This window comes from Acomys minous (assembly GCF_964271855.1).
Source record: "Acomys minous genome assembly, chromosome: 4".
In the NCBI taxonomy this organism is placed as follows: domain Eukaryota; kingdom Metazoa; phylum Chordata; class Mammalia; order Rodentia; family Muridae; genus Acomys; species Acomys minous.
Window position 1 is genome coordinate 92,853,743 of NC_140486.1, and position 27,883 is coordinate 92,881,625.

The following is a 27,883-nucleotide window of genomic DNA, read 5'->3' on the forward strand; positions in this document are numbered from 1 at the left end:
GTAGATAGGTAAGTAGGTAGATATGTAGGTAGGTAGGTAGATAGGTAGGTAGATAGGTAGGTAGGTAGGTAGGTAGGTAGATAGGTAAGTAGGTAGATATGTAGGTAGGTAGGTAGATAGGTGGGTAGATAGGTAGGTAGGTAGGTAGGTAGGTAGATAGGTAGGTAGATAGGTAGGTAGAGTGATAGATAGACCCACAAAAAGATCAAAGGCCTGCTACTTTACATTACATAGGCAAGCACACCCAATAAACAGAGAAAAAAACATGGATTTTCTAGAGACCTCTCATCACTCAATTACTCTCATGTCTTAAAACTGCATCTTCCACGTATCTGGGTCTCCACATATGCCTGAATAGAAGTTCAAGAACAAAGAATGCATTCCAAGTAAATGTGAACATGCTACATTCATAGCTTCTGGAAAGGGGGACCCTAGTGCAAGAAAATTGTATATATACTATCTATAGATAAAATGATTGTCACAATTAGCATATAGGTATATAAACATTGTGTGCTTTCTGTAACACATTTTTAATTCTTCAATATTGTTGAATAATTAATGTCTTTGAGGAAGGGGATTGTAAACAAACAGAAATACTTTAGCTCTGCCCCGGTCTTAAATGTCATAAATTGAGAGTTAATGGAGCGAACTGATGAGATTTCACAGCATCCTTTTTCCCTCAACTCTGCAATTTGGGCTTTGAATTTTGTTTCGACTAGAGGGCTGTTGCCAATTTCGCCACCAGGGGGCGGTCTTATCCCAGCGCTGCGACACAGCGTCTGTGGGTTTCAATGTTTGTGTCGAAGCGAGAGAATCAAGTTGTTTTAATTTCTTCTCTCATGTTTAGCAACATTATAAATATAGTGTATGCTATGGAGGCTTCTTAAAATGTTTTTCTGCCAACTTGCTACTTATTCAACCAAGAGAGTTACAGACTAACTGCCTGTATTTACACAAGGTAGCCCGGGTAGCTGAGGCTTCCTAGAAGCCTTTCAACACTGTTTAAGGTTAATGTTTATATACAATTACTTTAAAGGTGGATTTAGGGGACTGGATAACATAGCGATGGTCTCCGCTACAAAAGGGCGAAATGTGACAGGCTCAAGGCATCTCTAGTGGGAAGAGGCAGCGGAAAGTTCTGTTCTTACCTGCTCCCCTTTGGTCCCTGCGCAGAAGCACTGGCCTTTGCCTTTGCAGACACAGCCCTGAGAAGAGAAAAAGAGGACAGTTGATGAATAGCAAACAAATTTTCTGTTCTTTGAACCTTGGAGACTCAAACCTTGATCCACACCACACTGTGGCAATGCATCAATAAAAGTGAATAGAAAAAACATCATAGAAGGAGCGTCAAGTGACATAGAAGTGCCACTTTTTAAAAAATTAGACTTAGGAAGGTAGGCAATTTATTTGTAGAAAAGGCAAAATCTGTTAACCCTCACCCTTTTCCATGATAATAAAACTGGCCTAACACTGGCATATTCTTAGGTTCAGCAGAATGTGTGTGTGTGTGTGTGTGTGTGTGTGTGTGTGTGTGTGTGTGTGTGTGTACATGCTCATGAGTGTGTGTGATTTGGGTTGAATGCATATTTGTACCTGGCTCTCCTGTGTGCAACATTCTACATATGACTGAATGCACACCACTTTGTACATATGGTTCCAAGTTTTGCTTCACTGAATGGCATTCATGACTGGTTTAGAATATTAATGTCCAGATGCCTGGTGGTAGTGGCACACACCATTAATCCCAGCATTCAGGAGGCAGAGGCAGATGGATCTGAGTTCGAGGCCAGCCTGGTCTACAGTGTGAGTTCTAGGACAGCCAGGGATACACAGAGAAACCTTGTCTTGAAAAATGAAAAAAAAAGTTGATGTCTACTGGGTGTCTTTAAGACGTGCAGTCACCATGTTGATATCAGAATAATCTTTCTTATGTAAAGAATGAAAACTACATCCCTGAGCTAGAGAACATCTATCTAGTCACTCTGACACATTGACAGACTCCACCCTTAGAGTTTGCATACAAATAAACTAAAAAGTTATTATCTGCCTGCAGTAACACAAAGGGAAAATAGTTATAAGTAGTAGGTTTAATATGTACTTTGACATACATAATATATTGTGTGGTCACATATGAATCATTTCCTTCATTGTTCCCTTTAGTTTGCAAATTAGTTTGATTCTATAGAAAAATAGAATTGATAATCTCAATTGATAATTGATGAGCTAACAAGTCTAGGAGACTGGTAGGGAAATTGCAAACAAAACAGGGAATTCTATTTGTGTAACTGAAAGGGGGAAAATATCTCGAAGCGTAATTAATTGAATGTATTTCCTTAGGTGAGAGTAGAAGGCGTTTCTGCCATTCACATGAGAGTGGGTGATGATTTTTCACTCTTTCCATCCTCACTCCATTCATACACTGATTTCTGTGAGTGCGAAGTCTGATTTCTGTGAGTGCGAAGTAACTGCCTGAGGCATCTGTAGTTTCCAGGGCTTTGCTCTTTTCCTCCTGGTTTCGGCGGTGACGAACGTCCATCCTAATGGTCTCAACCTCGCCTTTCTGGACTTTTAACAGTCTATACTCATGTCGGCCATACATTTAACTGCATCCTTACGAGCAGTGGGTTCACTGAACATCCATGGCATCTGGAAAGTGGAGGGCAGAGTTTCATCTCAGCCCCATGGCTAACTGAATCAGAAACTTGGGGACCAGCTCTCAGGAATCTGTTTTGTCAAGACCTCTTTGTTGCTAGTGATTTCTTTCTCACAGCTGACAACCCTGTTCCTACGTGAGATTGACACAGTATGCATGGATCTTCCTAACCACTGTTCTCCATAGAGTATGCATGGGGTTCATGTGGGCCCTAACCACTGTCTTCAATAGACTATGCATGGAGTTTCCTAACCACTATCCTGTATAGACTATGCATGTGGGCCCTAGCTACTGTCGTCTATAGACTATGCATGGAGCCCTAGCCACTGTCCTCTAGAGACTATGCATGAGGCCCTAGCCACTGTCCTCTATAGACTATGCATGGGGTCCTAGCCACTGTCCTCTATAGACTATGCATGGAGCCCTAGCCACTGTCCTCTATAGACTATGCATGGAGCCCTAGACACTGTCCTCTATAGACTATGCATGGAGCCCTAGCCACTGTCCTCTATAGACTATACATGGAGCCCTAGCCACTGTGCTCTATAGATTACGCATGGGGCCCTAGCCACTGTCCTCTATAGACTATGCATGGAGCCCTAGCCACTGTCCTCTAGAGACTATGCATGAGGCCCTAGTCACTGTCCTCTATAGACTATGCATGGAGCCCTAGCCACTGTGCTCTATAGACTATGCATGGAGCCCTAGCCACTGTCCTCTATAGACTATGCATGGAGCCCTAGCCACTGTGCTCTATAGACTATGCATGGGGCCCTAGCCACTGTCGTCTATAGACTATGCATGGGGCCCTAGCCACTGTCCTCTATAGATTATGCATGAGGCCCTAGCCACTGTCCTCTATAGACTATGCATGAGGCCCTAGCCACTGCCGTCTATAGACTATGCATGGGGCCCTAGCCACTGTCTTCTATAGACTATGCATGGGGCCCTAGCCACTGTCTTCTATAGACTATGCATGGGGCCCTAGCCACTGTCCTCTATAGACTATGCATTGGGCCCTAGCCACTGTCCTCAATAGACTATGCATGGGGCCCTAGCCACTGTCCTCTATAGACTATGCATGGAGCCCAAGCCACTGTCCTCTATAGACTATGCATGGGGCCCTAGCCACTGTCCTCTATAGACTATGCATGGGGCCCTAGCCACTGTCCTCTATAGACTATGCATGGGGTCCTAGCCACTGTCCTCAATAGACTATGCATTGGGCCCTAGCCACTGTCCTCTATAGACTACGCATGGGGCCCTAGCCACTGTCCTCTATAGACTATGAATGGGGCCCTAGCCACTGTCGTCTATAGACTACGCATGGGGCCCTAGCAACTGTCTTCTATAGACTATGCATGGGGCCCTAGCCACTGTCTTCTATAGACTACGCATGGGGCCCTAGCCACTGTCCTCTATAGAGTATGCATGAGGCCCTAGCCACTGTCTTCTATAGACTATGCATGGGCCCCTAGCCACTGTCCTCTATAGACTATGCATGAGGCCCTAGCCACTGTCCTCTATAGACTATGCATGGGGCCCTAGCCACTGTCCTCTTTAGACTACGCATGAGGCCCTAGCCACTGTCTTCTATAGACTATGCATGGAGCCCTAGCCACTGTCCTCTATAGACTATGCATGGGGCCCTAGCCACTGTCCTCTTTAGACTACGCATGGGGCCCTAGCCACTGTCCTCTATAGACTATGCATGGGGCCCTAGCCACTGTCCTCTTTAGACTACGCATGGGGCCCTAGCCACTGTCCTCTATAGACTATGCATGGGGCCCTAGCCACTGTCGTCTATAGACTATGCATGGGGCCCTAGCCACTGTCCTCTATAGATTATGCATGAGGCCCTAGCCACTGTCCTCTATAGACTATGCATGAGGCCCTAGCCACTGCCGTCTATAGACTATGCATGGGGCCCTAGCCACTGTCTTCTATAGACTATGCATGGGGCCCTAGCCACTGTCCTCTATAGACTATGCATGGGGCCCTAGCCACTGTCCTCTATAGACTATGCATTGGGCCCTAGCCACTGTCCTCAATAGACTATGCATGGGGCCCTAGCCACTGTCCTCTATAGACTATGCATGGAGCCCAAGCCACTGTCCTCTATAGACTATGCATGGGGCCCTAGCCACTGTCCTCTATAGACTATGCATGGGGCCCTAGCCACTGTCCTCTATAGACTATGCATGGGGTCCTAGCCACTGTCCTCAATAGACTATGCATTGGGCCCTAGCCACTGTCCTCTATAGACTATGAATGGGGCCCTAGCCACTGTCCTCTATAGACTATGAATGGGGCCCTAGCCACTGTCGTCTATAGACTACGCATGGGGCCCTAGCCACTGTCTTCTATAGACTATGCATGGGGCCCTAGCCACTGTCTTCTATAGACTACGCATGGGGCCCTAGCCACTGTCCTCTATAGAGTATGCATGAGGCCCTAGCCACTGTCTTCTATAGACTATGCATGGGCCCCTAGCCACTGTCCTCTATAGACTATGCATGAGGCCCTAGCCACTGTCCTCTATAGACTATGCATGGAACCCTAGCCACTGTCCTCTATAGACTATGCATGGGGCCCTAGCCACTGTCCTCTTTAGACTACGCATGAGGCCCTAGCCACTGTCTTCTATAGACTATGCATGGGGCCCTAGCCACTGTCCTCTATAGACTATGCATGGGGCCCTAGCCACTGTCCTCTTTAGACTACGCATGGGGCCCTAGCCACTGTCCTCTATAGACTATGCATGGGGCCCTAGCCACTGTCCTCTTTAGACTAGGCATGGGGCCCTAGCCACTGTCCTCTATAGACTATGTATGGGGCCCTAGCCACTGTCGTCTATAGACTGTGCATGGGGCCCTAGCCACTGTACTCTATAGACTATGCATGGGGCCCAAGCCACTGTACTCTATAGACTATGCATGGGGCCCTAGCCACTGTCCTCTATAGACTATGCATGGGGCCCTAGCCACTGTCCTCTATAGACTATGCATGGGGTCCTAGCCACTGTCCTATATAGACTATGCATTGGGCCCTAGCCACTGTCCTCTATAGACTATGCATGGGGCCCTAGCCACTGTCCTCTATAGACTATGCATGGGGCCCTAGCCACTGTCCTCTATAGATTATGCATGAGGCCCTAGCCACTGTCCTCTATAGACTATGCATTGGGCCCTAGCCACTGTCCTCAATAGACTATGCATGGGGCCCTAGCCACTGTCCTCTATAGACTATGCATGGAGCCCAAGCCACTGTCCTCTATAGACTATGCATGGGGCCCTAGCCACTGTCCTCTATAGACTATGCATGGGGTCCTAGCCACTGTCCTCTATAGACTATGCATTGGGCCCTAGCCACTGTCCTCTATAGACTATGCATGGGGCCCTAGCCACTGTCCTCTATAGACTATGCATGGGGCCCTAGCCACTGTCCTCTATAGACAATGCATGAGGCCCTAGCCACTGTCGTCTATAGACTATGCATGGGGCCCTAGCCACTGTCCTCTATAGACTATGCATGGGGCCCTAGCCACTGTCCTCTATAGACTATGCATGGGGCCCTAGCCACTGTCCTCTATAGCCTATGCATGGAACCCTAGCCACTGTCCTCTATAGACTATGCATGGGCCCCTAGCCACTGTCCTCTATAGACTATGCATGGGGCCCTAGCCACTGTCGTCTATAGACTACGCATGGGGCCCTAGCCACTGTCCTCTATAGACTATGCATGGAACCCTAGCCACTGTCCTCTATAGACTACGCATGGGGCCCTAGCCACTGTCCTCTATAGACTATGAATGGGGCCCTAGCCACTGTCGTCTATAGACTACGCATGGGGCCCTAGCCACTGTCTTCTATAGACTATGCATGGGGCCCTAGCCACTGTCGTCTATAGACTATGCATGGGGCCCTAGCCACTGTCCTCTTTAGACTACGCATGGGGCCCTAGCCACTGTCTTCTATAGACTACGCATGGGGCCCTAGCCACTGTCCTCTATAGAGTATGCATGAGGCCCTAGCCACTGTCCTCTATAGACTATGCATGGGCCCCTAGCCACTGTCCTCTATAGACTATGCATGAGGCCCTAGCCACTGTCCTCTATAGACTATGCATGGAACCCTAGCCACTGTCCTCTATAGACTATGCATGGGGCCCTAGCCACTGTCCTCTTTAGACTACGCATGAGGCCCTAGCCACTGTCTTCTATAGACTATGCATGGGGCTCTAGCCACTGTCCTCTATAGACTATGCATGGGGCCCTAGCCACTGTCCTCTTTAGACTACGCATGGGGCCCTAGCCACTGTCCTCTATAGACTATGCATGGGGCCCTAGCCACTGTCCTCTTTAGACTACGCATGGGGCCCTAGCCACTGTCCTCTCTAGACTATGTATGGGGCCCTAGCCACTGTCTTCTATAGACTACGCGTGGGGCCCTAGCCACTGTCCTCTATAGAGTACGCATGGGGCCCTAGCCACTGTCCTCTATAGACTGCGCATGGGGCCCTAGCCACTGTCCTCTATAGACTATGCATGGGGCCCTAGCCACTGTCTTCTATAGACTACGCGTGGGGCCCTAGCCACTGTCCTCTATAGAGTACGCATGGGGCCCTAGCCACTGTCCTCTATAGACTATGCATGGGGCCCTAGCCGCTGTCTTCTATAGACTATGCATGGGCCCCTAGCCACTGTCCTCTATAGACTATGCATGGGGCCCTAGCCGCTGTCTTCTATAGACTATGCATGAGGCCCTAGCCACTGTCCTCTATAGACTATGCATGGGGCCCTAGCCACTGTCCTCAATCACTAGCAAGAAGCTCTGCCTCTTATAAGGCATTGACCCCTGGATCCTGAGCATCTGGTCTAGAGAAAGGAAGGGCATGTTGGTCGTCCTCTAAACCTGAGAATATAAAATCGGGCCTTAAGGAGGCAGGCTTAATTCAATTTTATTTTGTTTTATCTATCTATCTATCTATCTATCTATCTATCTATCTATCTATCTATCTATCTATCCATCTATCTATCTATCTGTCATTGACTTACCTACCATAGATTTGCTTTTGAGTAAGAGTCAGTTGTTTAGCCTCCAGCCTGGAAAACTTTCAACTTCACCTTGAGCAGGTGCACCCTCGCCAGTCTTCTTTAGTCTTGACCACATCTCCTCTCCTGTTCACACTCATGGAACTTTTGTAGTTTCATGTTTAGTGTACATTTTCCCTGATGGCTCTGTGTCCCAGGAGAGAAGGAACTGTCCAGTGTTGTTCATATCAATGTCCTACTTCTGCCATTTATCCTGAACAGATTTTGAGCTGATTGGATGGAAGCATATGGTTCACTCAGAATGTGGACTCTTTAAGGCACAGAACTTTTATGGCTGTTGGTGGACCACTGTAACCAAGGTGCTGTGTGTGTGTGTGTGTGTGTGTGTGTGTGTGTGTGTGTGTGTGTGTGTGGTTTATGGGCAATTATGATTAAGGTGAAAAAAGAGTGAAGCCAGAGCCTTGGGCTTTCTTAACACAAACTGAATTATTTGTTAGTTGCTTGGGCTGAAAAATTTTTAGAAAAGTACGAAATCCTCTTGAGAGCTGAAAAGGAGTACAACAAATACTGTCTCATTTCAGCTCAATAGCTGTCAATGTAATCCCTATACATTTCATTTCTCCTTGTCTCTGCTCTCTCTGTCTCTGTCTCTGTCTCTGTCTCTCCCTCTCCCTTTCTCCCTCCCTCTCTCTCTCTCTCTCTCTCTCTCTCTCTCTCTCTCTCTCTCTCTCTCTCTCTCCACACACACACACACACACACACACACACACACACACACACACACACACACTTTCTCCCTCAAATCACTCAAAAGTAGACTGCATGTAGGCTGACACATCACCTCCAAATGAGCATTAAAAAAAATCTAACTTCAGCATTAAAAGTAAGAAAGCAAAATGAATGTCATTTTAGCATACTTGTTTATTAGAGGATCGTAACTTTATTTAAGATTCTTATTAATGGTAGAAGATTAAAAGCTGCTTAATGTCTAGCAAATCTTTGATTTTATAGTAGAGATTTCATCACTTAAAAAGAGACATTTCTAAGATGGATGTGGTGGTGCACACCTTTAATCCCAGCCCTTGGGAGGCAGAGGCAGGTGAATTGTTATGAGTTCAAGGCCAGCCTGGTCTACAAAGTGAGTCCAGCAAAAAACGAGAGAGAGAGAGAGAGAGAGAGAGAGAGAGAGAGAGAGAGAGAGAGAGAGAGAGAGAGAGAGAGATCTGTGTTATTGTGTGTGTGTGTGTATGCTACATGTGTGTGATTACCTGCAGAGGCCATAATAGTACATATGATTGCCCAAAGTTGGAGTTACAGGTAGCTATGAGGCCGCAACATGGGTGCCAGAAGCTGAACTTGGGTCTCTTGAGAGAACAGAAAGTGCTCTGAACTCAAAAGCCTTACCTCCAGATACATCTTTCAAAAAAGGAACTTCCAACAACAGCAAAAATATTATATAAATAATATTAATAATAATAATAATAATTATTGTTTGGTTGAAGTGTTGTGAACGGCACTAGAATCTTGATTATTCTAAGACGGAGCTACTCTTCCAGCCCTTCAATTTTATTTTCACTAAATCTGTCAATACTGTTTTCATAGAAATATATTTTTACCCACTCATTTAATCAGATTGTTCCTCAACACTTAATTAACTTACTTTGTTACAACCCTGTGTGCCACAGGCGGAAATTAGAGTGGGAATAATGAACTCTTGGCAATCCAGAAATCCATAGATGGGCATATGGTCTTCTGCTGTGGAAAGCACGGTGTGTCAGTTGACCTGCTGACTAGAAGAAAGTGTGGAGAACCTAATCTTTCTGGGAGCCAACTGGATGGACAGGCATTTTCAGTAGACAGTGTACCCTCTCTTCACGTTTCTTCTGCCCTCTCCTTGTGTGCGTGTGGCTGAGCAGTGGGTGTGGCTCCACAGCTGGGCCCACAGCTGTCTCCAGAACAACTTCAGGATCAGTCAAACAGTCAGGGTGTGGCCTGCCTGTGTGTCTGCACAATCATGCTGCCTGGGACTTCAGAATACGTGACAATTTGCCAGGAAGTGGAGTCTCCACCTGACTGGACGAACTCAAAGTTACATCGAGGGCAACTCTCTGGCAGCTATCCGGAGGCCTGTGTGACGATGGAGAGAGGCCCCCTCCCCAGGGTGATCGTGCATGAAAGATATAAATTCTTTTCATTTTTTTGCCATGTTTCCTTAAATACAATTTGAAATTTGCAAATACGTGGGTGTGGCTCAATCAGTGGGTCATTAGATTATTTGACTAAATGGTGTAGAGGCCATAGTTTGTTTTACATTCATTTTGATGGACCCGTTAATGGATACGACCCACTAATTACTATTCAGAAGTGAACTCCTTGAAAAACAGTGTGGCCAGAGGCTAGCATTAAGCCAGCACAACTGACCGGATGCTTATTTCTCATGCAATATTTTTATGATTTTTTCCTTTTTCAACAACAAAGTGTTTAATAGCCTCATACTGAACCTCAAGGAAGTTAAGAGCAGGAAGCTCTTAATAATTCTGCTATTTTCTCTTCCTTAGAATCAGAAAGCTGCCTAAAATTATGTTTTAGCATGTTTGAATATTAAATTATTCACCTGGGAGAATCATTCTTTTAATGAGCACATTCATTTTTTTTAATGGCCTCCCTCAGGATGCAAGATAAACATTCACTGTAGAAAATCTAAAAGACTCAGAATTTCTGCAACCACCAGCCTGGTATGTATGGCCTGCTGTATGTCCTGTGCGCTATCTGTTCAGGTTCTAAGTGGAGTTTCAGGTCCATCGCCAAATGCTTCCTGGTTGTTTCACTCGAAGAGGAAAGCATTAAGATTTGTCTTGTGGCACATGGCGATGAATGAACAGAGAAGCCGTGCATTTGTAAGAGAGCAAGAAAAGGTGGATGGAAGGGTTTGGAAGAAGCAAAGCAAAGCAAGAAGAGATGGAGTTATGTGATCACCTCAAAAAACGAAGAGAAAACAACCCATCTTGTGGTGGTTTGCAGAGAGAAACAGGGCTTGGTCACAGGCTGCCTGCAGATGGCTGTGCGCTCAGTAAGGACTCAGGGGATTCCCCACCCCCCCTCTGTTCGACACAGTCGGTTGCCAAAGGACAGCCATGTGACTGTCTGGTCTTATCCTTAGTCGGTCTAAACTAGCCATGTTCCCCCCAGACATTTCCTCCTGAATTTGTCCAGTGCCAGAGAACTGACCCTGACATCCAAAATAAGGATGAGGCCGAAGATTCTTTGTTAATTTCACAACTGAATTATAGCGTCTGTTACCTTACAGCACACCGAGTATCTTAGCTGCTTAGCCGAATGTTATTTGTACATGATACGATAACGTTTTATTTATTCAGTAAAATGCTGGCCAGAGATCTCTGTGGTATTTGATGCTCACAGTGATCGATGCCAAATTGCACAAAGGATATACAAGTGGTGATTACTTCTCAGCTGTTGCCCAGACAGCCTGGACAGCCTTTGTCTCAACTTCCACAGCATTCACCTATATATACATTGTTAAAATTAGCCAGTGTTAGGGGCTGGAGAGATGGTTCAGTGGGTAAGAGTGTCTGCTGCTCTTCCAGAGGATTTGAATTCTGTTCCCAGCATCTGTGCTTGACAGCTCGCAACCACTTCTAACTCTAGCTCCAGGAGATCCAGTACCCTCTTCTGTCTGCAGCAGGCACCCCAACACGTGTGCCACTCACCCACACAATCATACACAGGAAGAAAAAAAATAATAACCTATCAGCAGACTTAATGAGACACAAACATTCATACCGTTTGTTGAACGATCCAAGAAATGTATACATATATTTTTACTTTCATTAATAGAAAAGAATTTTCAGATCTCCCCTCCTCCATGCCTCTTTTCTGCTGGCTCATGATACTGAGGTGGCCTCCTGTCCCCTCTGTCTCTGCCTGCATCTAGCTACCCTGGGTCAGTGGGAGGGGAAGTTGGCATCTTCGAAGCTGGTTCACACTCTACTGAGCAGGGCTGTTGATTTTGCATTAAAATTATTGACCCTGCCAGTCTCTGTGCCCAGCCAATGGCCCGAGGCAATGGTTTTTGTATGTGAAAAGAAGAGCTGAGCAAGTTCAAGCCTAGCGGTGCCAGACAGCTGTTCTCGGCGGCAGAGCGGCCTCCACTCTGCCTGCCAGTGAACCTTGGCAGCTTGCCCTCCGGCAAAGAAGGACCTGGAAGGTGCCTGCCCCACCCACAGCCGTCTCCACTGAAGCTGCCTCTCTTCCCATCTTTCAGCTCCTGCCCAGGGAGATAGCACTAGTCTAGACAGCTAACCCGGGCACTCGCTCTGGATTTTCTGGGTGACAGCAAGCGTGCAGATGACTGATTCTGACAACGAAGGTAGCAATCTGAATTCGCCGGTATGCTTGCAAACAAACACTTTGGTAAAAACACATTCTTCCTGCCTTGTGTATTGGCAGGGAGTGAGGTGTCTTCTGTTGCTATGAACTCCAGCTTTTCTTTCCCTTAAAATGTTGTAAGATTTTTTAAAGTTCTATTTCCAAACATTTCTGATTAGCATACATTGTACTGTGATGGCATTTTCAAACAAAAGTTGTTTTTGTTGATCCTGTGTCCCTTTGTCCCTGTCCTGTCAGCCCCCTCTCCTAATACTCTTCTACGAGCTCCCATCCATAGCCTCCTCGCTGCATCTACATCTCATGGGTCCTATGGGTCTCTCCATTTCCTCAGAATTTCTCATTATCTTCCCTGGTCTATCTCCATCTTCACCCCCCCTCACATACATACTTATGAACGGTATAAGCTCAGGTCTAAAAAACTCATTACATTTCCTTTTTCTTTTTGAGCCTGTTACTTTGGTTATTATAACACTTTCTAGATCCCTCCATTTTCCTGCAATATTACACGATTTCAGTTTTCCTCGTAGCTGGATATAATCCCGTTGTGGCTATGCAGCACGTTTTCAATGTCCCCGGTCTTTTCTATTTTCTTGGTCTTGCAAACAGTGCAGCAGTAGACGTGGGGCTGCAGGCCCCTGTGCGGTGGGACAAGGCCAGAACTGGTAAAGCTAGATTTTACGGTGGTTCTACTTCTGATCTCCGACAAACGTCTGTACTAATTTCCATATGGTTGAACTGGTTACTAGCAGTACATAGGGATCCTTTCCCCCCGCCCCCCCCCCCCCCCCGCATTTGCACCAGCAACTGCTGCCTGGAGTTTTTGCCCTTAGACATTTTCAGTGGGGCCTGTGGAATCTGTATGTTGTTCCTTCCTCATTTCCTCAGCCTAGAGAAAGTCTCACTGGCTAGCACAGGTTAGACTGGGAGGTAGACCATAGCTGCTTCCTCTTCTTGTGAGCCACTATTGGCTTTATCATCTATTGTTCTAGAATTTTCTCTTAAGATGGTGAAAGAAAGCCATGTCTACAGTGTCATGTACTATAAGATCCATTTTTTAAACTGTTTCCAGGAATCAATAGCTCCTAACACGAGAAGCTCCCCGAATACACTGAGCAGTAGAAAATCCAAACTCCATGTTGGGAAGTGGATTTCTGGAGATTCTGGTTCCTTAGTCTTTCAGAAAATACTTTAAATAATGCTATTTAATCTTTTTCAATATATCGTAATCATGTACAAAAGCTGTTGCTTCTTTGCACTGGTCAGTTGCTTGGGAAACAGTGACAGTCTGCCTGCTGACTGATGACTAAGGCATCTGGGGTCTTCGAGACGCTGTAGGTACTATAGGTGTGTCTAGCCCACAGTCTGCAAGCTGCATGTGACCCGATGCAAAATCACAAGTGCCCTTAATATATTAGGAGACTTTCTTGAAGCTTTGTTTGCTATCGTGGTTGTGCAATTCTCCATTGTGAATTTAACAGATGAAAATACCATGTCATGATGTCAACACCATCAGTCTTACTCATTTGTCGGCCCTGTGTGCAATAATAGTGACTGGCCAAGCAGGCTGATCCCACCGGTGTCACAGAAACAAGTCTGGTTTAGTGCTAACTAGATGCTTTCTCATTGGATTTTGTGCCCACTCCAGAGGAAATAATTTATGCCTGGGAACTGTGAGTCTAGCTCTAAGCTTATGACTTGAGAGATAGCAGGTCCTGGTAGGGAAACTACTGCTATTGTTTTGTTAAATGGACATGACACACTTGACAGATTGCCTTATGAACAACCGCCTTTATGCCTGTGTCAGCTTTGGTCAGAGTGACCAGCCACAACTGCAGAGACTTTTAATACTAGTCCAATATAGAGAATATGTAACTGTTGCATGTCGCATCATAAACAAGGCAGATGTCCTAGTCATCAGTTCCTCCAAGGCTCAGGGAACTTTCTGGAGAAAGGGACAGAAGGAATGTAATAGTCAGATGAAGTAGGGTGGGGAGCAGTGAGGAATGTTGACTTCCGGGCATGTTGTGCATCTTTCATTCTTGAACTTACAGAGGCTGTGGTTATTCGCACAAGAGCTGCACAGGAGCCTGTCAACACCTTGTCACAGAAGGGGGAGAGCTCGTCAGTTCTCACCTCCCTCTGACAATTTATCCACAGATAAGTGTTGATGGAGAGAGAGAGAGAGAGAGAGAGAGAGAGAGAGAGAGAGAGAGAGAGAGACAGAGACAGAGACAGAGAGAGAGACAGAGAGAGAGACAGAGAGAGAGACAGAGAGAGAGAGAGAGTCAGAGAGACAGAGAGAGACAGAGACAAAGAGAGACAGCGACAGAGAGCACAGTGGAGGTAACATTACTGTTGTGGAAGCAGCAAGGATGAGAAGTGTGTTTTGTTCCCAGCTTTTCATGTTAAGGATTTTTTATTATTATGTTTTTATTTTGTGCATGTTTACTTTGTTAACAACAATAAAAGCAGAAAGTCCACCTAGGATAGTTTTTCTGAAAATAAAAATTAACACCACAAAGAAAGCCCAGAATAATAAAAAGTTCATCTCAAATACAGAAAATGCCTTTTATTTTACATTTGAATTCCTGTAATTTATTGTTTTCTAAAACAAATAAACATGCTACATTCGTTTTAGATGGTATTTTTCTCCATTTGGAAAACTACTAACCTAGCTTTGATTTCCTTGTAGAAAAAAACGTACAGTCAGAGTAAACAGAGGAAAGTTTTAAAAGGAAAGTGATTAAGGTATTTGATGAAGAAAGCTCTGAGCTGGAAGAATTCTACACACACACACCAAACCTGAGGGGTCCCTCAGCTATTGCTGGTGGAGAATGGTGGCTTTGAGTTATCGGACGCTAAGACTGCCTTGCGTTCTCCCATCTCATCCTCATCCCTAGACTGGTCCAGATCTTCTTTGGAGCCTGGATCATTTTATTTGTCTTTGGCAAATGAGAACACCAAAGTTGGGGAGAGATTTTGAAAAGCTATGCTACACATTGACTTTTCTGCTCAGGGCTTGGCCTATGTGGAGAGCTGGGGAGCATGTGTACATTTGTGGCCAAACTGGGTTCCACTGAAGCCATCCACTGCTCTGCAAAATCTCTCCTCCCCCCAAAAAAGAGATGTGATGCTACTTAGGGAAGGGGCTGTTTGAGGATGAGCGTAAGCTTAGGAATCATGACCATAATTCCTCATACAGAGTAAGAAACCCTGAATTAGCATTGAAACATTCTCTCTCTCTCTCTCTCTCTCTCTCTCTCTCTCTCTCTCTCTCTCTCTCTCTCTCTGTGTGTGTGTGTGTGTGTGTGTGTGTGTGTGTGTAATTTCAACGTTCTTAAAATAAAGTTTTGTGTATTCTAGGCTTGCCTTAAACTTGTTTCCCTGCCAACTCCACACTGCCCAGGGCTGGGATTACATGAGTGCACCACCATACTCAGTTTCCATACATGGTGTTAGGGAAGGAGTCCAGGACTTCATGCATGTTAGGAAGCTAAATCTCCATCCCCTGAATTTTGCCTTTTATAATATGTGATGTAAGCTTCTCACACACATCACATTGTGATTTAGAAAATTATTAAAGACAAACTAAGTTTCATTTCAAAAGTCATTACTGTTAACCCCTGCAATACTTATGAAACAGTAAGATAGTATATTAAGTTTGAGAAGCATAGAGTAGTTGGGGATATGAAGCAACCCAAAACGAACTCCCTAAATTGGATTATACCACTTCCTCCATTGAATGTATTTGCTTATCACGAATGACCATCAGTGCCACGTCTCCACTCACAACCTAAGGATGTTATTTTGTGCTCTGATGGCCTGCATCCCTTGCCCCCAGCTTGAGGCCCTGGTCCTCATGGAGTGCTGTGTGCTCTTCCACCTCACAAATACTGCCGACTCGCTCACATTCCTGTGCTTTTCCACATGGCATTTTGGCTGCAGTGGCCACTTCTCACGTCTGTTCCTCTGCTTGGGTAAGTCAGCACATTTGGGAGCTGTTCAAGGGTCACCTTTTGTTCTCCATATCCCCAAGGCAGTTGCTAGCCCCTCTTTGGGTGCGTAACTGCTCTTAGAACAGAGGCGCAGCCGCTGCACCGCTTTGCACATCTTTCAGCACCACTCAGTCGGGCTTCTTGGAGGAAGTGGATCTTACTCTTCTGTGTGTTCTGACCAGTTTCATGGAACAGAAGAAAGATGGAACTGTTCTCCCTGAAGGAAACCATCCCGTTAGCTCCCACAACTTCCTGAGCCCAAGGAATTAAGAAAGGAAGACTTTGGCCACAGTGTGGACAGTGGGAGTGGGTGTCATCCTGAGAGCTGGCCAAGAAATGTGTGATGTGCCCTGTGTAGAAGCAGACAGGAATAGTGGAAAACACATGTGGTCTCAGAGAGGGAAGCTGGGTGGTGAGATTTGAAAGGATCAGGTTGGCAGGTGGATCACTTTGTGCCTGAGGGGGCTTTGGGGGCTTTTTAACAAGATCCTGGAAGAAATCACCTGCTATGATTAACAACATGATAATCCATTTTCTTACTCTCAAAGCACTCACCCCAACACACACACATACACACACACACACACACACACACACACACACACACACACACTTTTCTTACTTTCCAACTTTCCATTCGTCAACAAATCTGGAAGCAATGTCATCCACTCATTCATTCATATTTATCAAGTGCCTACTGTGTGCTAGGGAATATTTTTTACATGCGCATAGGCAGTTTATTCCAGCAGCATGAAGGAGAACAGCAGACAAGTAAAGGTATAACGTAGTTAAGTCATCCGAACCATTGAGAAAGCAATGGAAGCAGGAAAGAAGGAAACTGAATGTGAGGGCGGGCTAGGAAACATTCCATAAGGAGTACAGAGTTCAAGGACTACAGGGAGGCAGCCTCATTTGGCTGCAGGGAGACTGTGGAATTTGAGCAAGTTTATTTTGCCAGAGGAGAGTGCATATTAATGAGCACTCTGAGGCCTCACTGAATGTGGAATAAAATTAATAAGGAAGAAGACACAGGGACACCAGGAACAAGGGGACAGTGTCAAAGGGGTAGAAGAAGGGAAAGCAAGATTGTCCCCTCAAAGGGACATGGATGGAAATAAGAGTGGATGCTGAGGCGGGGGAGGGAGGGAGGGAGGGAGAGAGAGACAGAGAGACAGAGAGAAAGAGAGAGACAGAGACAGAGAGAGACAGAGACAGAGACAGAGAGAGAATACTGGGATTGGTATTGCCAAGGTTAAGAGTGGTACCGTGCCAGTGAGTGGGTGACCAAGGTGCATAAATGCTGACTTGCTGGGTTGATGGTTCCCTTGTGCCGGGGAGGACTATCCACTTCAAAAAGCACGTAATAAAGAGTCCTAGAATGACATTCACCCACAATTCTGGTTTGGACAAAGAGCTTATCTTTTCAAAATACCTGGCAACTGTTCTAAGAACATGAAATCGAGGCCGTAATTTATTATGACTGACAGGACCTTAGTGCCAGCCAGTATTTGGAACTAACCTCATCTACACAGAAAACGGTCGAGATAATGTCACCAACACCCCACACTGAACAACATCTGTGGTATAAAATTCCCCAAATCTAGGGAGACTGACCGAGAGGCACACTACCCACTCTGATCCACCAGTGAAAGAATAGTCATGGAAAATGAGACATTGGCAAATTTTGGTCTCCTGCAAAAAAAAAAAAAAAAAAATCCAGAAAACCCAAGGGAAAAGCTCCTGATAAAACACCAGCCTAGAGGAATGCAGAAATTGAGATGAAGCACGTGGCCTTCACGAGATGCAAATGCTGCCATTGAGGCCCACGGCTGCAGATGGAGAGGTTCTGGAAGTAATACTGGCTATGAGAAAAACAGGTTGTCACAGGATGCTAAATACACGAGCTAGACCATGAGTGCGCATCATTTAGCTGTGCACATCATCTAACCATTATTAAAGCAATTGAAGGAGATGAAACGGAGATGGTGTGCAAAGATGCAGTGCCTCATGACATTGAGAAGAGTCTGGAAAGAAAAGATTAAATGCGATGGCACCTGCGTGGGATGCCACACAAACAGATGCCTAGCTGGAAGCTAGAGCTCTGCAGCGTCACACATTTGGGTCTTTTAGACATTTCAATGACTCCATTTTTTTTTTTTGGCTACTTACCCAGACCACAGATACCAAGTCGGTCAAACCTTCAGAGCAGCAGAAGAGAAAGTCAAAGAAGAAACAACCAGAGTCCTTAGGATTGACAGAGGTAAAAAGAAAGCCAAGAGTGGCCACAGGCCAGTATCAGTAGCAAATCACCAGAGAAGAGCCACGCCAGAGCCATAAGGCAGGCAGTAGGGAAGGCAGATAAAAAAGCAAATGGTAGGTTAGGGGACACAGAATTCACTCCATGTTACAATTGTATATGGCGGGCTCAGGCAGGCTGTGTTATGGTGTCTCACTGGAATGTGAAAGGAAATGAAAAGGGAATTAGATGTGGGTATGTGTGAACGCATACCTGCGTGGCTATGCATGCGTGTGTGTACATTGTGTGTGTGTGTGTGTGTGTGTGTGTGTGTGTGTGTGTGTGTGTGTAGGGAAACGAGCAGTGACATTGAATTTCTTTCTCTATTTACTCCACTTTGGTTTTTGAGACAAAGTCTTCCCATTGAACCAGGAGCTCAGCAGCTTAGCAAGAGTGGCTAGTCAGTGAACCCCAAAGGAGTCTTCTGTTTCTGCCTCCCCAGCGATGGGATCACAGGAATGTGCTGCCATACTCAGATTTTTACATGGACTCTGGGTGATGGAACTCAGGCTCCCTACAAACTGAGCCTTGGAAAAGTGCATTAAAAAAAAAGATCAATCTTGAATTTTAAAACAACATATACAAGTAGGCAGGGAAAAAACAAAGCAAAACAAAACAAAATAGAAAACTAAAAGCCAGCCCAGATAATTTAGAACACAAAGCAGCTGTGCTTCCTGTCCCTGGACTTTTCCACCCACAGCGTGTCTCTGGGAGTTCCCTGGAATGATTGCATTTTCCTGCTTTCCATATATTTGCTTTGCTTTTTTCTTAATATCAAAAATATTTTGTTGTCATTGCTAAAATAGAGTTTGATTGTTCAAGTTGGCTCAGAAGGTCAGGCATTTAGACAGCTTGCTTCACTGTTAGTTTTGGAAGACACACCACAGAAAGAACAACAGAGACACATGAAATTATTTTCTTTGCACAGGGATGCCATCAGTGTCATATTTGAAGAAATATGCCATCTTTTTAACCTGACATATTTCTACATGTGCAGTTGCACTCAGGAAACCTTTACAGTGGGTTGGGTTAGCTAGTGCCTATGGCAGATTTTAAACATAGTTGTCCTTAAAAGCCAATCTGTAAGATGGGGCAACTCTCCCTGCTTCGTCCATGAGGATGGGGTGACTCTCCTTGCTCCGTCCATGAGGATGGGGTGACTCTCTCTCCTCTGTCCATGAAGGCCCATCTTTAAAGACGGAGTGATTCTCCCTGCTCTGTAAAATGGTCTCCACTCTCCACTCTGGCCTTCAGCAACCAGGGCTGCTGCATGTCTCAGTGGTCAGGACATGCAGTCCTACTCTGGAATGTCCACATGGTCATGGCACTGAGAGGTGGGATGCATATTTTAACGGGTGAGTATGACTTTCACAATGGCTCTGAGAGTTTCCCTGTGCACCCCGTACCCTCCTCCTCCTCCCCACCCGCCCCCAGCACACACTGTTTCCTTTGCCGCCATCTCTGTACAACGGCACGGGCAAGACCTATAATGGTAGACTTAACTTTTAAGGCCTCTACATTTTATCTCTGAAGAAATGGTCATGTTCTATTACCAGCTAGGAACCCTCTAGAAATGGGAGTTTAATGACTATCACCATGGACTTTATTATAGTTTCTTGAATTATTTTAATTGCATTGAGTACCAATTGTTTCACTATCGCTAAATGTGTTACACTTTCTGTGTTGTCAGAAAGGACATAGCATAACGAGGATGGAAAGATAGGATGTTGGCAAGTCCACGAAGTACAAGCTAAATTGCATGCGTTAGGGTTAATTTCATGCCTTATTCTTCTGTCCTCAACCAACTAAACAAAATCTTAATACAAGTGTCAGACATTCAGGAATGAGCCAGCCTGAGAGCACTCTCAGGCACACTTTTCATTCCTGTGGGATTGGTAAATACTGACATTGGTAGTCCTCGGGAAAGATGAGATAAGAGGAGTGTTCTTAAGCCACACACCCAGACCCTAGGAGTCCGGGAGTTCATAAAAAGCCTCTTCAGAATATGGGATACAAAACCGAAGACAAAAGAAGTTGACATGCCCTGACGACTGTGTTTCAAAGGGCTGTGTAGTGAGTCTCAAGTTCTGGACACATAAGTCTCTGAAATGCTTTTCACTTTCCAATGCCACTGTCTATATCTAGTGACAAGCAAGTATTTGAAGAGTGAAGGCCCAGTTGAAAACCCAGAGGTAGCATTAGGACTGTGAAGTGGGCTTGATGGTTGTTACTTATAGATAAAAAAAAAAAAAAAGACATGAGGGCCAGGGAAATAGATCAGAAGGAAGAGACATGTCACCAAGCCTGACAACATGGCTTCAATTCCCATGACCTCCATGGTAGAAGGAGAGAGCTCACTCCTGCAGGTAGTCTTCTGCTGTCTTCCTGCTCGCCCTGGCACATATGCATTCACACTTGTGTGTGCGCACTCGCGCACACACACACACACACACACACACACACACACACACACACACAAGTAAATGTAATTTTTAAAAAGAAAAGGCTTGCGTTTAGAAGAGGAAGGTAGGAAAGATAATATGTTGAGGAAACGACAACACAACATACTTCAAAATGCCCGAATCAAACAATCCAAATCTGAAAAGATAAAAGCGACAACCCGCGTGTTGGAGAGCACCTCTCTCCTAGAACACTGGGGTCTATAGGGACGCCTGATCTTCTTGCAACCACACTCGACTTGGGTCTTCAGAAGCTCCAGGAGCTATATCAGAAGCTTCCAGTCTTCAGACTGGGTTTGGGCACAGTCATAACTCCGTCTCTCCAGGGTGCCTGGGTCCGGGGCTCCACACAGATGAAGTATTTTACCACATTATTGAGAGCGCTCACAGTAGTCTCCGTTCTTAGTTTGGGATTCGGTACCAAAGTGCCTGTAGGACAACAGCCTTCTCATAGAATCTGAAATTTGTAAGCCATCCTCAGAGCTGAGCCTTGAATGCCTACAGCACAATTCGTTTATTTCTAGGAGCAGTTTTTCTCCTGGTTGCTCCTAAATTGTAATCACAGCCAGTGATTGAAGTGGGGGCTCTCTGAATATTTCCCTATGGCTTTCATTACCAAAGATGTAGAAATAAGACTTGACATCTCCAGCACATGGGTCTGAGCAGGGCTTGCTAACTGCCAGCTGCCGGGGACATTTGATTGGCCTATCTGGTTTCACATGGTCCTTGAACTGAGACTGACCCATCTTTAGATTATGATATGTCAATCAAAACTTAAAAATAAATGAAGATTGTGACACTTTCCAGCAGGATAGCTGCTGAGAGAATTGACACAGTAACTCAGCCTACAAGGGCAAAGATACATCCTATTCAATTTTCCAGACAAAGTTTGCCACCCCAATAACACAGAATAGAAAATGTTGGAACTGGGTTGAGAACAAAGAGTCCTGAGTCAGTTTTCAGAATGTGTGGCACTAAGCTAGTTAAGTACCCTGGGCATACACATTAATGCATAGGATTCCTTTGATTAAATTTGAGCTTGAGCTTGTTAGCATACAGCTTACCTCGGCTCTTTAAGAAACCCTGTGAAATCTATCACTGTACCCCAAGAGCAATGCCATGACACTGGTTTATGGGGGAGGATGTTTGGGTCAAGATGAAGGGTAGTAATTATATTTACAAGTTCTTAGATGTCAAACAAAAACAGAACTGTCCAAAATGGTTCTGTTTGTGAATGGTCAAGGCCACTCTGACAAAGGCAAGAGCCATTTCTTAAATGTATCTCTTACATTGCTTAAAAATATCTTGAGCGTCTCTTTAAATGGGTTTTATCGTCCTCATTCAGCCCACCTGGCTGGGTGATTGTCTTGGTTACTCTTCTATTGCTGTGACGTGACTCTATGGCCAAGGCAGTGTATAAAACACAGCACTTAACAGAGGGTTTGCTCTCAGTTTCCGAGGGTTAGTCCGTGATCATCGTAGCAAGAGTACGACTGCAGGTGGGTTTGGTGTTGGAGAAGTAGCTGAGAGCTGCATCCTGATCCATTGGCAGCAGACAGAGTGAGAGACCCTGGGCCTGGTGTGAGCTTTTGAAACCTCAAGCCCCGCCCCCAGTGACACGCCCCCTCTAACTCCTAATCCTTCTCAAACAGTTCCTCTGCTTCCAACCAAACATTGAAACATGAGTTGGTCAGGGCCTTTCCACATTCAAACACCCATAGTGATTTTAACTTTGAAGCTTTTCAAGTTCTTTCTTTAAATCACACCTATAATTAACTTAAAGGAGACAAACCTATTTAACCCAAACCCAGGCATGAAATTCACCCCAACCACTATGGCAAAAATTCCAAGCAAGTTCCATACTGGCAGACACTGAGTCTGGCCAAGCAAAGGTTGGTGAAGATGAGGAAAGACTGGAACGCTCACATGTTTTGGGCAAGACTTAATCCACTTCCTAAGAAAGATCAGTGCACAAATCCCTCCATCTCACAACAATTCCCACATCTAGAATATTTCCCAGAGAAATCCTGGCACTTGTGTGCAAGCGTGAGCATACAAATGTGTTCACCGCAACATTGTCTGTAAAAAGCAAAAATTGAAAACCTCTATTGCTTCAGTGGTAGAATAGAAAAAATTTATTGCACTCATTAGATAAATGGGCTATTATACAGTGGTGAAGCTGAGTAGATAGCAGCTCTGCTTCACTAATGAAAACACATCGACTGCAAAAACTGAGTTACTATAAGCGTAAGCAGTATAATTATACTGATGCAGAATCTGAAAGCAGGCCAAAGTAATATATATTAATGCATAATGGGATATTAATATATATGTTTATTTAGGAAAGAAATAAATGGAATTTTACTATAAGGATGATAAGACAGTAATTAGCATAGAGTTTCAAGTTGCCCTTTAGGGTGGGCCTATGGATTGGTAGTGCACACTGGAGTTTTGAATACACTGGTAGAATCTATGCTCTGCATTCTCATGCGTTCAATATATTCTGTGTATGCGGCATGCTCTGCTCTGGGACAGCATTGTGAGGCTTGTAGCTGAGGCCTACAGTTGTGCTTTGGAGGCACACCCATTATGCGGCAATAGTTAATATCAGATTTACTTTGGTTCAGCCGGGTTCCAGACGCCTACAGCATACTATGGTTGTTTCTAAGTATGTGGAGTATTAGAGTAACTCCTTATATCCTTGTAACACCTGTTCTTCCAAAGATGTGCTTTAGTATAGACCAGGCTGGCCTTGAACCCGCTACATAGCCAAGGGTCCACTTGACTTTTTGACCCTCCTATCTCCACTTCCCAAGTGCAGGGATTACAAGCACAAGCTACCACGCCTGGTTTATACAGTGCTGAGGGTTGAACTCATGGCTCAGGCATGCACTCTACCGACTGAGCTACTTCAACAACCACATTTCAAGTGCTGCCCTTCCCCCACACCCCTGCCAATGACACTCTAGTCTATCAGCCTTCTCATCCAGCTCCGTTCTGTCAGTCACACGGGGGTTTCTTGGCACATATCCAAGTCAAAAGACAATGAGAAGTGCCCAGATAAAGCTGCATCATCTAAAGTCCCAAGTCAGAAGAACCGCAGTTCCCAGATTACATTACCACAGCCGCACAGATAAGATAGACAGTGTTCCAAACAGTGGGCCTGTCTGGGTGCAGGACCATAAAGGCTGGAGGTGATAGGGGCTGCATGCATTGGATCAGGTTGTCAGGAGAGAAGAGGTGAACAGGAAGTAGTGGATGATGCATTGAAAAATCAGGTAAGCGGTGTCTGAATCACACTGCCCTCACGTAGCTGAATACACCCTAGCCTGCGCACCCCAGAAGAAAGCAATCCCTTAGGGTTATCCCAGGATAACCCCTCAAGGACCTCAGTGCACATGCTCCAAGCACATGATCATGGATGGCAGAACTGCTTCTCCTTGGGTCATATTTTGTGTTGAGATGGCTGGCTTAGGTAACTAATTAGTTCGCCAAGCTTGCTTTTTAAATGCTCTGCTCCCTTGGGAATTATCCAATGCATGCTTTCTTCTCTTTCTTATCATTCTTGACTTAGAGAAACGTGTGTGTGTGTGTGTGTGTGTGTGTGTGTGTGTGTGTGTGTGTGTGCATAATCTTTGAAACTTAATTATCATGCATTAGAAATATGCACAGAGGTTCTTTTGTTTCCAGCCTGCCCGCTGTGTCTTTCTTCACATTAAAAATGTGTATATGTGTATGTGTGGTATCTGTATGAGGTTATGTATACCATGTGTATGCAGGATCCTGTGGGAGCTGGAACAGCATATCAGATCTCCTGGAGTTATAGGTTGTTGTAGGCTACCTGATGTGGATACTGGGACCAAAGCTTTGAGTCCTCTGTAAGGGCAGTAAGCGCTCTTCCCTGTGTAGCTGTCACTCGGGCCCCAGCTGTGCCCTTACTTTGTTTCTTACTCCTCCTTCTAGAATTCTGTGTTGGCTTCTTTCTCTGTATGCAAGTGTGGGAGTACTGGGGGCATCAGTATTCCCATAGGGAGACGAAATAAAGAAGTAAGAAGTGAAGAGAGAGAAAGATTTGAAGACATACTTGTTTATTTAAAATCTCTCTGTGTTTTTGTACTGAGCCAGGCCTGGTGGAGCGGGCATGCAACCCCCTTCTGAGTTTCAAAAATTGTGGGAGAGAATAGCGTGTCATCATTGATAAATTTGTGCACGCACTTCTGCACATGCATACCAGGTCACACGAGGACGTCTGATGTCTTCTGTCATTCTCCATCTTACTGCTTTGTGGCAGGTTGTCTTACTGAGCTGGAAGCTCACTGTCTCCTCTAGGATGGCTAGGATCTGCCAATCCCTACCCCCAGTGCTGGCACGGTAGGGTACTCGGAACTACGCTCAGGGTGCTGCATAGTTTTATGTCAACTTGACACAAGCTAAAGTCATCTGAGAGGAGGGAGCCTCATTGAGAAAATGCTTCTGTTAGATGGGGTGCAGGCAAGCCTGTGGGGACATTTTCTTAATTAATGACTGATTGGAGAGGGCCCATCCCATTGTGGGTGGTGCCATTCTGGGGCTGGTGGTCCTAGATTCTAAGCAGGCTGAGCAAGGCATGGGGACCAAGCTAGTGGGCAGCACTCCTCCATGGCCTGCATCAGCGCCTGCCTCCAGGTTCCTGTCCTGCTTGCGTTCCTGTCCTGACTTCTTTTGATGATGGCCTGTGATGTGGAAGTGTTAAGCTGAATGAAGCCTTTTCTTCCCAAGTCGCTTTGGTCATAGTGTTTCATCACAGCAATGGTAACCCTAACTAAGACACTCAGCTTCAATGAATACTTTGATGCAATTTATTTGCTTCCAGTTTCTTTAAAAATTTAACCTTTAACAATTTTAGCCTCAAAGATATTGGCAAGAAAATTAAACAGATGTCTGGGATTATTTACAACCATGGAAATCATTTCCAATATAAAATATCAATTCTTAATTATGTGGTACAATTGAAAATACTGTGTGCCCCAAGGCACTGGAAACAGCTTCTCTTATATTGTTATTTTTGGAGCACTGGAGATAGGTGGTTCTCATGACCTCATGTGTGCCAGGCAAGGTCTGTGAACAAGCTACATCAGCTCTTCCTCGTCCTCTTCATCCTGCTCTTTTCCATCCTGCTTTTTGGTTTTTTTGTTTTGTTTTGTTTTGTTTTGTTTTGTTTTGTTTTACTGCAGTTTCATATATATTTCTAATTAGAAGGAGTTTTCTTCCTTGAGAATTTCACACATGTATGGAATAAAATATTATATCCAACTGCCATTTCCTCTCCTCACCCACCCGACCATATTCCTGTCAACACACATCCTCCTCCAATCTTCTTATAAGTTCTTTATATAAGTCACTAAGTCCAGTTAGTGCTTAGCACTGTACAGGGTGTGGGGACACCCACTGGAGCACAGAAAACCTACCAATAGCCACACCCATGAAGAAGAGTTATTCTTCCTCCTTCCTATTGTTGTTGTTGTTCTCCTCCTCCTTTTTAAAAAAGATTTTGTTAATTTATCATTTATACGTGTTCTGCCTGCATGCCAGAGGAAGGCATCAGATCTCAGTGTAGATTGTTGTGAGCCACCATGTGGGTGCTAGGAATTGAACTCAGGACCTTTGGAAGAGCAGTCAGTGCTCTTAACCTCTGAGCCATCTTTCCTTTTTTTTAAAAAAAACCTGAATTTATAAGGAAAAATCATAATGCTTGAGCTTTGTAGAGATTGCCACTTTGGGATGATAGGCCTCTGTCCTTGATCTTCATCTTATTACTGAGGGAGGCAGCATCTCACCTTGCAGCTCTGGTTATGATCCTCATGGCTTAGCCTCTTGAGGGTCTGGGTTATAGGCATGTGTCAGTGCGCCTGATCTACTTTTTAAATTAAGTTTTTTAATTGACAAATTAGAAATGCTTATTATGTGCTGCAGGATGTGGAGGGCTATATGTATACATGGCGGGATGGCTTCGTATGGCCTCATAGTTTGGTAATCTTTATCTCAAGTATATAGATAAAATTCTCAAAAAAATACAAATAGGGACTAGGGATATAGTTTAATTGGTAAAGTATCTGCTGAGTGTGCACAGATATGTTTGTTCATCACCATATAAACCAGGCATGGTGGCACACATCTGTAGTCTCGAAACTCAGAAGGTAGAGACAGGAGGATTGGAAATTCAAGGTTTCGTGGTGAGTTTAAGGTCAGCCTGATCTATGCTAGACCCAGTCTAAAAAACAAAACAAAAAACAGACAACAACAAAAACAAGCAAAGAAACTGAAAGGGGGCATAGTCCAGTCATCCATATTTGTAGACTGTATGTGGAGGCAACGCACACTTTCTGTAAAGTAGCCAGGTTTACGTTTCCACTTGAAGAGATTCTGTTCCTGGAATGTAATTGGATGTTTCTATTATTTCCATTTACACATCTTTAAAAATGAACTGCAAGGACAAACGAATGCTGTGTTTCATCAATTAGTGTCACACCTGTGTGCAAGTCCATGCCTGGGCATAGTTCCAAGCACAGAATAAGCCTTTGGCCAGGTAGAGTAGAGATGACGAAAACCTGCCTGATTCTGGACTTCTGCGTGTGCGCACACATGCACAGTCACAGTACACACCCCAGGTTGCTGCTTTGAGGACCCCACAACCTATTGTGTGAACAATTAGGTCTTCTTGGTTAAATTGGAAGCTACACATGAGCAGTTTAGGCAAGCTGGCTGAGGCAAATCTAGGGATAGAATTTGAAAAATCCATGGCCATTTGATCCTGTGTGCAGCTCAGCAGTTGTTGGGTTTAAGGATTAAGCTAAGAAAGGAGCCTTTTCAAAGAAAATACCAACAATGAATTCTGTTTGTTTGTCTTTAGAAAGTCAGAATTTTGGCTTTTGAGCTACCAGTTACGTAGAGCTGCAGTCATCTGATCTGAAACACACCGAGTGTAAGTGATGTTGGTGACAGTTCCCAGAGGGTTGTGGAAAAGGAGAAAAGAGAAAACAG

General features: G+C 44.9%; 1 protein-coding gene across 2 annotated transcripts in view; it reads right to left on the reverse strand.

The window, feature by feature from the left end:
- Positions 1-27,883, reverse strand: part of COL4A3 (collagen type IV alpha 3 chain) — a 129,362-nt gene that overhangs the window by 73,117 nt on the left and 28,362 nt on the right. For both annotated transcript variants that reach the window (XM_084779821.1, XM_084779822.1), the window contains exon 2: positions 1,149-1,205. In XM_084779821.1, the coding sequence (XP_084635947.1) occupies positions 1,149-1,205 (57 nt within the window). The remainder of the gene's footprint in view (positions 1-1,148; positions 1,206-27,883) is intronic.